Below are 12877 nucleotides of genomic sequence, written 5' to 3'. Positions count from 1 at the left end.
GCAAGTAAAGAAAAAAAAAAGGTCTCTCCCAACACGGAGAACAGAAATATTCAGCCGTCTGTCTTGTCCCCACTTTGTGTCCACACAGACASCCTGATCCCACCTAGGTGCCACTCACAGCCTCTGCCAAGCTTTGTCACCTAGTCCTTCCTCCCCGCTTTGGGTTGAGCTGTGCCCACGCTGGACCGATGTCCACGAGCCAATGCTCGACATGGGCCACTGGCTTTGTCTCCCAGGGCTAGGCTCCCCTCCTGGGTTTTCATCCTGGGCAAGACCTCGCAGGGGGATACTCAAGAGCAAGGTTGGCCCCTGGGGCAGGTTTCCAGCCCCTTTGCCCCACCAGAGCCCCGCGAGAGGATGTGCAGCCCCACGGGGCCTGCCAGGAGGCACCCGGCCCTGCCCAGCGTTTTTCCCTTGGAATGAACCTGCTGCTGGGAACAAACAAACAGCAGGGAGCGAAGAAAACACCCCAAGCAGCCAACGTGGGTGAGATTCTGGGCATCAGCGGGGCACAGGGCTCTGACAATGATTAAACTGGCCAACCCAGATTTCCCGGCAAGGCAGAGCTGGGCTGGGACCTGGTGGTTCATATTATGCAAATCACCTGGATCTGGGAGCACGAACGTTTCAGGCTGGAATTCCCCTCAGGCCGCCCGATCGCGTTACGGCTSTGCGCGCTATAAAAGAGAGACAAGGGCAGGGCCTGCCCATAGGCACCACACTGCAGGCCAGGGCCCCCATGAGCAGCGACTAGCTGCAGGGCACGGCGCTCGGGGTCCTCCTCTCGCCGCTCCGGGCGTTGGATTAGCTGCTGCTCACGGGATTGCCACCACTGAAGGTACCAAAGCTTTTCCCTTCGCTGCCCGTTCCCCGGGGTGGCTGCTTTGTTTTCCTCCCCGTGCATCTTTGCTCTCACCAATGGGTGCAAAGCTCTTTGTTGGTTTTGTTTGTTTGTTTTGTTGGTTTTGATTGTTTTTTTTTCCCCCATAGCTAAACACCTGTTTTGTCACCATAGCCCTGAACCCTTTTGGGGGGTAAATGAAACAGCGATGTTGAGGGCTCCCTCCCAGCTGCCCTATTTTCTCAATCAAGCAGCTAGATCTGGCTCATCCAAGAGAGCCAAGGGCTGTCTTGATGCTCTCCTGGCCAGAAAGACATGGCGATGTGCTTTTTTTTTCTTTTTTTTCCCCCCCCCTTTACGAGGAGCCCCAGGGACTTGATCTGATGCCGGCTCCGCAGCAGGGTGCGATGCCGGCAGGGTCGGCAGTGCGCAGAGCCGGGCTGTGATTTTCCGCGGGCCTGGGGGAGCGCTGGACTGCTGCATGTCCAGCCCCACCGAGGGGCCAAACCCCCACTAACGGGCAGCAGGATTGCTTGCTTATCATTTGCTTGCCTTGACTTTGAGAGAGGTCAGGGAGGACAGATTTTTGGAGAGGAGACTTTTTTGCAAGTGTGCCGGTAATGCTTGCGAGGCGGTTCTGTGTCCCCTGGCTCTGCGCGAGCCTCCCTGCTCTGGGGAGGAGCGGGCACTGCCTCACCAGGAGCCCCAGCACGGCAGTGACTCAAACAGGCAGGGTGCTGGGCACGGGTGGCCTCGGAGGAGGTGCCAGCTGCAGGGAAAGGGGTCCGCGAACCCAAGGCCCCCTGCCCGGATGGCACCAAGGACTCACTGTGGTCTCTCAGCACAGAGCTTGATGGCGGGATCTTGCGAGATCAGCAACATCTTCTCCAACTACATCAGCGCCATGTACCAGGCAGATGAGGGGCAGCCAAGCCTGGATGTGCTAGGACAGCATGGGAATGACAGCACTCTGGGGTTGAGTGTCCCCACCAGCCAGCCTTCGGCAGAGAGCGCAGGTAAGGGGCAAGCAGYGGTGGGCTCTACAGGGGACCCAGCACGCAGGATAGAAATCAGGCAGTTCTGGTGGCTTGGAAGAGATCCTGGTCCTGCTGGGGCAAGTCAATGACTTGTTCCATGCCTCAGTTTCCCCAGGGGTGTGTTGGCTGGAAGCTTGCCAGAGGAGTCCAAGATGGCACAAAGTTCAGAGTGCCCTGGCCGCATGGGAGAAGAGGGAATCATTGCTATCCCTCTCACCCGCTCCAGCACATCCCCAAGATGCAGACTGTGAGGGTCACATGAGAGCTTAGGAGCAGTTTGGAAGGAGGGTCCTGGTGCTTACAATCCCACTCTGCAGGTGGGACCATTGCAGGATAGCTCCAGGGGAGGTGTGGGGAGCCTGGAAAGAGCCACACAGCCAGCAGAGTAGGGCAGACCCCAGCACGGATGGGGCAAACAACGCCTAAACCTGACGGTGGGGAGGACATCAGGTCATCACTGTTACCCAGAACATCTATGGAGCASAGTATGTGTGACTGGCAATTCTGCAGGAAATGTCAGGCACGTGTCAGCCCCATAGAGTGCTAAGTATAGGGTCTGCTGTGCCCTAGATGATCATCACGGGGATTGTCCCCACCCAGGCAGCCCATGGCACCCTGCCTTGGTGACACCTCCCTGTTCCTGAATCCCACTCTTCATCCCTTGCAGAAAAGCCGGAGTGGTTCAGTGAGCTCCCGTACTTCTGGACCAAGGTGCAAGTGCTAGAGTGGATCAGCTACCACGTGGAGAAGAACAAGTACGACGCGAGCTCCATCGACTTCTCCTGCTGCAACATGGATGGGCACACGCTGTGCCACTGCACAAGGGACCAGATGCGCCTCATCTTTGGGCCCCTGGGGGATGAACTCTATGACCGCCTGCATGAGATTAGTGAGTGGCCCCAGTATTCCCTCTGTCTTTGGGCTGCTGGGCTCTGAGCATGAGACTGAGAGCTCCCTTGTAGCCCCGAGATCCCCTTGCTCACCTGGGCAGTGCAGAGGTCTGTTCTGTGGGGAGGCTACCTGGAGGGGAGGTGGACATGATGGCACTGGGGAACGGGGACACTGCCTTTAGCCAGGATCCTTGACCTGGGCTCAAGTCCCTGCGTGTGCCGTTGCCCTCTGCATCGCTCATCCCAAGCTCTCCCTTTCTGCAGCCTCTGACGAGCTTAACTGGATCATTGACTTGCTGGAAAAAGAGGATGCGACTTCCCAAGAGACATTCCTGGATACCACCCACCTGGGTAAGAGCAGTGCCTTGACCAGGCTTCGTCCTCAGGAGCCAGATGTTGTCGGCAGGGCTAACCCTTCCCCTCTGTCCCTTCCAGAGCTGGGAAATCCCGGTGCCAAGGACTCCCTGGAGGACATGAAGTTCCCAAGCCCTTTCCTCTCCACAGACTTCACCTGCTTGCCTGGTGCCATGTCTCCAGACAGCTCGGATACCTCAGGTCAGTGTTCAGCCTACTGTCTAGGCTGCAAAATCCCATCAAGCTGGGAGGATGATGGGATCCTGCCCCAGCACAGGTCTAGACCTTGCAGAGACACTGTGCTACAGGGGCCTGATGTGAAAATGAGGAGCAAAATCCACGGGAAGGAATCTTCAAGTGTAAACTGCTGGTGATTTGAGCCCTGTCTTTTTACCTCCAGGGCCTATGATGTCTCACAGCCCCAATTCCCAGGACTCCGGTGGAAGTGACCTTGACCTTGACTTCGACTCTGCAGAAGCAAAGCTCTTTCCTGATGGTGAGTTGTTCKCTTCCCACATAGGAGCTCAGAAATGAAAGCTTGTTCCTGGCTGTTTCCAGCTTTCTGGCTGCAAGGGCCAGGTGGGAATTGTGAGGGCCAGTGCAAGGGTACTATTGCTCTGACACTGGTTTAGAGAAAACATCTTCTGAGCTATCGCCACACAGGGAAAGGGGAGAAGATTGGCCTTCTATGTGTCTTAGACCTCTTTCGGGGGGATGCAAGGGAGCAGCAAGGTCTTCAGGGGAAAACAACATGCTGCCCTATGGATGTAGAGTCATCTTCCCTGGTGGGGAAGGGAATGGTGGCTGGAGATAATGAGGACCCTTCTCTCCAGAAGCTGGTTTTCTGGTAGCTGGGCTTGCAAAGTGGGTTCACCCCCCGATCCTCTCCACCACTATCTCTTCCCTGTGCTTTTGTTCCCAAAGAAAGAGATTAGAATATCTCTGCCTAGGGAGGTGTGAGCTGCAATCTTGGAGGCTCTGAATATAATGCATCCTCTTCTCTGTGTGCTCAGACAGCTTTGCAGGTGGCAAGAAAGGAGACACCAAACATGGTAAGCGGAAACGAGGACGACCCAGAAAACTCAGCAAAGAAAGCAGAGACTGTCTGGAGAGCCGGAAAAGCAAGCACTGTACGTGGACCCTAGCCAGGAGCTGGGAAGTGCCTGACTCCATGGGTGGGAAGGTGGGAGGAAAGATGGTGTCCATTGACCATGCTCCTTGGTGGGGGGCTCAGGGGGGATCCAATGTAAAGGGAAACCAAGAGCTTCCCCCTAATCAAACACCCTGTTGTCCTGCAGCCCCAAGAGGTACCCATCTGTGGGAGTTTATCCGGGACATTCTGATCCACCCTGAGCTGAACGAAGGGCTGATGAAGTGGGAGGACCGTCGGGAAGGTGTCTTCAAGTTTCTGCGCTCAGAGGCAGTGGCTCAGCTCTGGGGCCAGAAGAAGAAGAATAGCAGCATGACCTACGAGAAGCTGAGCCGAGCCATGCGGTGAGTGCCCTCCCTTACTTCCCAGGGGTACCTTGCCCATGGGGCTGGGTCAGATCCACTAGAGTTCAGTCCTTGTCCCCTGCAGCACATGATGCTGCATCCAGAGCCCTGATTCCACCTCTATCCTCTCCAGGTATTACTACAAACGGGAGATCTTGGAAAGAGTTGATGGGCGACGGCTGGTCTACAAATTCGGGAAGAACTCCAGTGGCTGGAAAGAGGAGGAGGTATTGAACAGGAACAAAGAACTGTAAAGATCCTGGATGAAAGGTCCTGGCAAACCCCCCAGGACCTGCCTTGAACCTGGCTCCTTGCCATGAAACTTTGCCTACGGTTGGATCTGGAAGCTGCTGCCCTACGCAGCGTGTGAGACTCCAGCCCCCTTGTGTGGGCACAGATGTGCACGCTGGTGACTGCCAGCACTGAGATATTTAAAGCTAATATTTTGGCTCYAGTAGGTTATTGTAAACCATTATTTCCCTCGTTGGATTTATATCACCATCTAGAGTTTCTGTGACTTTGGCTGTGTCAAAGCCTGGATAAAGACAAAGGGGAAAAGAAATCTGGGTGACAGATGGCACGAAGGAGAGAATCCAGCCGGTATCCTGCTGGCACCCACCTCCTGCCCGGGCAGAGGGACAAGCACCACTGTGACCAGACAGGACTCATCCCAGCTGTGAAGCCTTTCTGAAGTGTCCTCCCCCGTTGCTGCTCATGACCTGGTGCTTGCTGCCCTGGTTYCTCCATATGGGATGAGTGATGCCCCTCTGTGCAGCAGTTTTTCACCACAGCATCAGCCAAGAGCAGACAGAGACAACACATAGTCTCGTCCAATGGAAAACCCACAGAAGGAGAGAGAACTCCAAACAGGGCCTGTCTGAATTTCCAGCCTGGACACTTGTATCTGGAAACAGGCCCTTTTTTTTTTCCCACAAGTAGCTTCTAATTTATGTAAGATAAAGAAAGGCACAGAATGAATGTACATATCTATTTTTTTTCATTAATTAAGATGTTCCCGTGTGACCATGTGTGTTGTAGGGCACACGTCTCTTATGGAAGGTGGTGATGCTCAGCTGGACTGAAGCAATGGCACGGGGGCACAGACTGGATCTGTGCCAGCCACTGGATGGGGACGCTAGCCCAGGCAGGCACCCAGCAGGTGCATGTGGTTTCCTCCTTTTGATTTAGGATCATAAAGGAATAAATTCTTACTTGTTCGTTTGTTTATTTTGTAACTTCTTGTATGTCATTTTGCTTGTTTGCCTGTCCTTGCTCAGTGCCGATACCAGCCTTGCCCTGCGAGCGCAGTCATAGGGAGGCAGGGAAAGAGGCTGAGGTAGCCCAGCTCCTATTCACCCTCAACAAGACCCTGGAATCCTCCCTCTGTGCTTGGGGCTGAACTGGGTCTGGGATGCTCAAGTAAAAGCAATGATACACCCAAAGACACATCCTTGAGCAAGGTTATTGCCTGGAGTGAGTACAGAACAGAGCCACACCACCAGCAAGGAGGTAAGAGTGTCTTGGTGGTCTTCCCTGAGCAGGGAGAACATTTTGCAAAGATTCAGAGGTGCGTTTTTGGCAGGGGCACCCAGATATTGCACCCTGACCGCAGGGTATATTGTACCTCTTGCTGCAGGAGATGTGGCACTGCTAAAAATGATTCATTCTGTGCCTGAAAGAGGCTGACTGTTTACAAAAGAAAGCTGAGACCTTCAAAGCAAGGTGTCATGTGGCCCATCTGTACTGGCTGGCTCCGGGAGCTGACACTGCTCCCAGTTTCCCAAGACAAAGCTTGAGGGAGTTGCTGGAAGGCTAGAAGAGCCCCATGGCTGAGCCACTGTGCTGCCTGGAGAAGTCCAGGCCTCCACTTCACACTTGTGTAAGTAGGAAGGTATGGATGGGGGGATTTGAGACTCTGCACCAAATTTCCCTTTCTCCTCCCAAATTCCTGATGGCCATGATCAGAGCTTTGCAGGGCACAGTCTGGGATCCACCATAATAATCAGACTGCTAGTATCCAAAGGGAAAAAGAATCCTCCTATAGGCAATGCAACCTGGTGGCAGGTTGGAAGCTGAAGGATCAGCTGCCAACCTGGCAGCTGAAGACATCAGTGGCAGCTGAAGGATCTTCTGATCAGGGCACTGAAACTGCGGTGGCTTCAAGCACCCACAAGGCAACAAATGCAGGACACAGGATGGCAAGAGCTGAGCTGACTTGCTGTTGCAAGGAGGTGCCCAGGGACCAGCCCAGCCTCTTTGCGATAGCTTCACCTCTTATCTGCGTGAGGAACTGCCTTGCTGTCTCAGTTGGGYGGCCTAGTCTCCTGCCATGCTAGAAATCCACCTTAACCATTCAGCAAGACAGTTCAGGAGAGGAGATCTGTGGTCACCCAAAGCCCTATCAATGAAAAAAAAATACATTCTAGTATTCTGGGGTGGAGTTATATGGGTCACACACMCACGGCCGAGGTGAGGGCATCAAGGCTGCCTTGTGGTGCAAGAAGAGGTCCCAGTCCCTGGTCTGAACCGGGACTGAGTGTGGTCTGGTCTGCAGCCAGCCCCTTGTCAGATAACTTGCATCACCTTCCCCCGGGAATGGCTTTTCCCAGTCGGAATCTCTTGGCTCCAGCAAACAGATGTTGCTCCAGGTCCATCCCCGGCCTCCATGACCTATTAGAAGCAAGTTGTACTGAGTGTCAGTAGGGCCCATGCTGGGATGCTTGGGCTGCCCATACACCTACCTGTGAAGGCAGGGGCCATGCTGGGACTTGGAAGTGTCTGAGGAGGGCACAGTGGGAGCAAGGCAAGCCCAGGGCCAAGCCGGGTCTCCAGAAGCCGTCTGTGTCATCTGTGCTGCTGTCCCTGGGAGTTTGGCTTTGTGGGCGAGGTGTTTATTCTCAGTCAATAGATAACCCTGGCATATTGGCAGAGGGAGAAGAGCACTTTGTCACGCAGCCGGCCGCCCTGCCAAGCACACCTTGTTTGCTCAAGCAGTTTCATTTCATTCTTGCTGCGGTTTGTGTTACCTAACAGGCCTGAGACAATGTTTAACCAGCTCTGGCAACAGCAGCAAACCTGCTTCACCATGTCCCCAGCGTTCCCACCACCAGCCCCGCCACTCACAGTGCCCTGCCACAGACACTGCAAGAGAAGGGCATCCAGTCTGGAGGCCTCRGGCACAGAGTCTGTTCATCCCACTCCCCTGTCCTGTCCCAGAGAGGGGAGTGAGGGGACAGAGGTGGGAAGTGAGCAGATATGGGCTGGGGGACCTGGTACTGCAGCCTCCCATGAGGTCTGCGTGAGTCCACAGGAGGAATGAGTCTTGTAAGCCTAGAACACCTGTGGCTGGACCAGTAGAAGGCATCCAAGATGCAGCTCACGAGACCACAAACACACAATGATGCTCACAATGATGAGCACAATGATGTGAACCACTTTTCCAGCATAGCTGAGCACAGCAGGACTCTTGTCTGTCCAGGCTGTAATGGCAAGGTTGACAAGAACCCCGTGCGGAGTGAGGACAGYCTTCAGGAGGGTAACAGCATCTCCCTAGGATCTCCCAGCTTTCCTTCCTGCTCATTCTACCTTTTCTCCAAACTCCCCACAGTCTTTGCTGGCCTTCACYATCTCTTCCTCTCCTTCTGGCTCAGCGTTCCTGGAGGACATGGCTAAACTCCCTRTGGGGAGGAATAGAGTGGTGGCAGTGACAGTGGCATTCCCATTGCTATGTACAGGAGCTCCCAAGCAGCACAAGTATGGAAACTGCCTCCAGATCCACAAAAGTGGAACACAACAAGAGGGACTGAGCTCTTGGTCAAAAAGCCGGGGAGTTGAGAACTAGACATTCATGGAGGAACTAGAGGAATGGGGGAATGAAAGGGTGTGGGTGAAGCTGCACTGCTGTAAGCTGCGCTGCAGCCCTGGGAAGGGCTTCATGGATGGAGCTTTTAGGGAGTGCACTGCTGGAGGAAGGAAAATGCTGTTGGGGAATGTGCTGTGAGGAACGGGGCAGTTATATGACGTGGGATAACTGCACTTCACTATGCTGAATTCCATAAGGGAGAGTTGTAGCCTGGGGTGTGCATGCACGGAGGGCAGTTACTGCTGAGGGATGTTGCCAGGGATCCTAGCGAAGCACTGCCACAAYGGATCCAAACTCGGCCAGGTTTCCAGGGCTGGCCTGGCATGCCTGGAGCTGGRCGCGTGCCTCAGGGCTGCGTCCCGCTTTCCCAGGGCAACAGCAGTTACCTGGCATCCCAGACAACACTCTCCTCTGCGCAGGAGCCCAACAGTTTCTTTTCCAGTCGCTTTCAGCAGTAGCTGCTCGGGGGATGTCTGGCTTGTCTAGGAGAGCTGCTCGCTGCTGGTAACTCACCTGTTAAAACCCTGGGCTGTTTGCTTGTTAAACACGAGAGCAGCTGCTCACGCTGCTGGAACGGGGAAGGCGCCGTCGCAGCTGCCTGGAACCAGAGACAGCAGAATGCCACCACGCCACGCACACGCGGCAAGCCGCAGGGCATGGGGGTTGCCAGCCCTGGGCAACCAGATCTTTGCCCGTAGTTCCCTTTCCCTGTGGCCAACCCTGCTGCTGAAGTCCTACATCCCATCTCCATCCTTCACTCCCAGTCTGAACCTCCTRGAAGCTTCCACCGGGAGAACCTCTGCTTGCCTCACGAGTGTATTTGTAATGGGGCCAGAGCTACTTATGTCCCAAAGAGGTGGCTCCTGGCATCTTCCACACTGATTCTGTTCTACTCGGTCCTCTTCAGCCTGTCTGCCGCTCTTTCAGTGCCATTCCTTCTCTTGGGATGCTGGGTAGGACCGGGAATTTATCCCATGGCCTATTCCCTGCTGTTCTTGCTGCTTCTCTGGGATCAAGGCTTAGTGTAGAGCTTGGTGGTGCTCCCCATTTGTGGCTCCTGCTGGCCACATGAGTGCCCTTCACTGAGCTTTCGCTTGCTCCTCAAGAGCAGATTTAGAGACTTGCTACCAGAATTAAGTTTTATCCCCACCTAGGTCTGGCAACACAGAATCTCCCCATTTGCTCCAGCTCTTGTTTCTTTCACAAATACTTCCTCTCCAGCAGAAAATGACAGATTCAGGACTACCCAGTTCAAGACTGATGTTCACCCATTGGTCTCTGGCATCCCCAGAAGAGTGTCTTTGCTGAGTTTCACAGAGTGGATGTTTCCTATATTCCTCCCTCCCCTTCCTCCATCATTGCAAGTAAAAATCTCCGTTCCGTCTCACTGTGAAACAAAAACAAATGTTCGCTGCATTCTTGTTTCCTGGCCAACTCTGCCCTTTGTTATCCACCAAACACTGCATGGAGCCTGGCACCATAGCAGCATGCAAGCACAAGCACTGGAAAGACAGCATGAGCTGGGAAGCCCAGGAATTAGCAAGAGGGGGCTTAAGGAGCTCATGGCTTTGTTAGCAGGCTGGGCAAAGCTGAAGATGCTGCCTTCGGTTACTCATGCTCACTTCCCATCTCACATGTTTCACCTGGGCATGGTCAAGGTCTACTGGAGCGATATCTCTTATGTTCTCATGTGAGAACATGTGGAGATAGACATCCCACATGTTTAGTCATTCTCCCTGCTTCCTGCTGAGCAGACCATGATGAAATAAATTCAGAAGTCCTCTGTCAAACCATCAAGGTCTGTGGTTCTGAAAGCCTCATGTACTGGAAGGAGCATGCTTGGTGATCAGAGCACCCTGGTTACCTGCCCAAGACACAGGGATGGGGAATCCTTGCACATACTGCAGGTGTAGGATTTGAGCAAGACAACTATGTTATTTCATGGGTTGCAGCTTCCAATGTTTTCATTCTTCCTGCATGCAAACATTGACTTCAGGTGTTTAGTAATCCTGATCTCTTCCACATATTTCTTGCCTTTCTGTCCACTCTGAAGTTGGTGGCTGAGAGCCCAGACAATAGAAAAAGGTTTTTGAGCCCAGCAGCCTATTTTGAGCATACCCTGGGTTGCAGTAGACCTAGGTACTGAGCGTTGAGTGAGTCCACATCGTGAAGGCCATTGCAGTTAGGGCACCACTTCAGGGCTGACCTTCTTCACTGCTCTATGGAGGTGTGTACACGCAAGGCAACGAGACTCAGCCCAGCTCAGCGCCTACCCTAGCTTGAGCACCCCAGTGCAGCAAAGCACAGGAATGCATACAGCCAAAGAGGAAGGAAGGGAAGAGCAAGCTGTTGGAAAGGGAAGGAAGATGGGGGAACACAGGTGTCTGGAAAAGCCTGGAAAAAGCTGTGAGGGAGTAGTGAGAGCTGTGGAACAGAAACTGGATGCCCTGGTGTGACACCACTTTCTTGAGTGCCTAAGGAAGTCAAACATATAAGGAACCATTTGCTGATCATTTTATATTGTCATTAGCATCAAATATGTTGATCCTGAAGGTCGGACTATGGGGCTGGATGCAGAGCTGGAAGCTCCAGAAACAGCTGGGGGAGGGGGTCATCCTGGCAGCATGTGCTCCCTCTTCACCAAAAATACGTCAAGGCATGAGGGCAGTCAGTGGTCAATTATGGTACAGGAGCAGAGCGCGCACAGAAGAAGGGTATCTCTGAACACCCACCCATGACTGAAGCAAAGCTATCTGCCACCCCTTCTTGCGACCAAGCCTGAACTGGTAGCAGTGTAAACATGTCCTTGCCAAGATCCGTCCCATATCTTCTGTTGTGTCCACACAAGAGAAGGCCATGCCTGCCCGGTGCTAAATTCCTGCTCACTCAGTCAGCGTATTGCTCTGTGGTGGACAAGGGGGATCAGCACTGTGGCAGGGAAAGGGGCATCACCACCCTCCAGCTGTCACAGCTCAAGTGTCTAGTGAGTGGAGACGAAGGCCATTGCCAGTGTTCATCCTGCTATACCATGTGGTTAGTTGTTTGTCACATTCCCTATCGTCTGTTCTCTGATGTTGACAGTTCAGTTATAGAGGGGTGAGAGGGAAGAGGGGAGGACCACAGCATTCCAGGTCCTCCCAAAGCTCCTGGAACTGCACCATGGACCACCATAGATCGTAGGTGCTCCACTGGGCAGGAGCTCCCCCACGCAGCCAGAGTGATGTAGCCTGTGATTTTCCATTAACAATCAAAATTTTCCAGTTATGGCTATGTGTGTGCACCTCAGAGACCAGGATGGCAGTGCCCTGTTGAACTGCCCAGGCACACCTCACTGAGCTCAAGACACGCTCTTGCGTCAGCAGCATGCTCCTCCAGAGCCCCAGGGCAAAGGTCTGCTTAGGGTGGAGATGACAGAGCTCCCTCAATTTCTGAAGAATAAAGTGGACCAGGAAGGTGACGATTTAGAAGAGWTGAGATGAGAATCTGCCCCTGATCATCTTAAAATGAAGCCTTCAAGCCTTCACATTGATCTGTCTGGAAAGAAAATATTCATAGACTTTTGAGTCTTTGGGCTCTTAGGGGAGCAAGTCTTTACTGTCACAACACACAACAAGGTTGTTTTGTCCTGACTGAAAGCTCAGGTCACAGCAGTATTTTCCATTTTCATGATTCCAGTTTCAGCTCAGATGTGTTCAGGTGGCTGAGGTGCTGTTATCATGGAGTTATGTGGTTGCAGCACTTCCAGAATCCTCAGGCTCCTCTAGTTTTGCCTTCAGGACTGAAGGCAAGCAAGTCCTGGCCTGAGCTTGCTTTCAGGCAAAGGGTGGGTCCCACAAGAGGATCTCATTGCTCCAGGCCTTTCTAAAATGAGCTGAGTTTCAGAGCACGCTTCATGGGAGCCACCTCATTCACTGTCATTACATAAGACATACTTTAATGGGCCACCGGATTGAACCATTAGAAACCTGTGTATCAAGCACAGAGATGGCCCTGACCTGAACCATGAGGATGGGAGCTGTGGGATTAGATCCTGCATCATGAAACTCTCTAGTTACCAGTCACATTGCCCCAGGGGAGATCTGCACATTGCAACACCCTGTCCTTCAAATGCACCAAGAGCAGTCTCTGCAAGAGAGGCTGCTTCACATGGGAGTAGAGTCTCCCAGAGCAAAAAGGTAAACTGGTCACAGTATAGCTAATGCCTTTCAAAAGCTCTTCACCAGGTTCACAGTTGTGGAAATGCCAGAGTTTCTGGGTGTCCCAGTTCTCCCCTGCAAATTCCCAGTGTATCCCGTTGAACACAAGCAAGATTTGACTCTGCCTGGCACCAGGTTCCTAACAGAGTCCTTATGAGCTCCTGGCCTTATCTAAGGGTCCAAGATCAGACTAAGGACCCAGG

The 12877-nt window shown here is 53.3% G+C and overlaps 1 protein-coding gene across 1 annotated transcript; it reads left to right on the top strand.

Moving 5' to 3' along the window:
- The first annotated feature begins 823 nt into the window (after positions 1-823).
- ELF3 (E74 like ETS transcription factor 3) lies at positions 824-5185 on the top strand. The gene is made up of 9 exons (XM_026053219.1): positions 824-838; positions 1689-1857; positions 2546-2767; positions 3033-3119; positions 3204-3323; positions 3523-3618; positions 4136-4252; positions 4421-4616; positions 4750-5185. Exons 2-9 carry the CDS (start codon positions 1695-1697, stop codon positions 4868-4870), a joined length of 1122 nt encoding a protein of 373 aa, XP_025909004.1. The 5' UTR covers positions 824-838; positions 1689-1694; the 3' UTR covers positions 4871-5185.
- Positions 5186-12877: the final 7692 nt, after the last annotated feature.

The sequence above is a fragment of the Nothoprocta perdicaria genome, unplaced genomic scaffold (assembly GCF_003342845.1).
Source record: "Nothoprocta perdicaria isolate Ctin4 unplaced genomic scaffold, notPer1 scaffold_97, whole genome shotgun sequence".
NCBI classification, from domain to species: Eukaryota; Metazoa; Chordata; class Aves; order Tinamiformes; family Tinamidae; genus Nothoprocta; species Nothoprocta perdicaria.
Note: the sequence above shows the minus strand (reverse complement) of the source record. Positions and strands in the feature narration are given on the sequence as shown.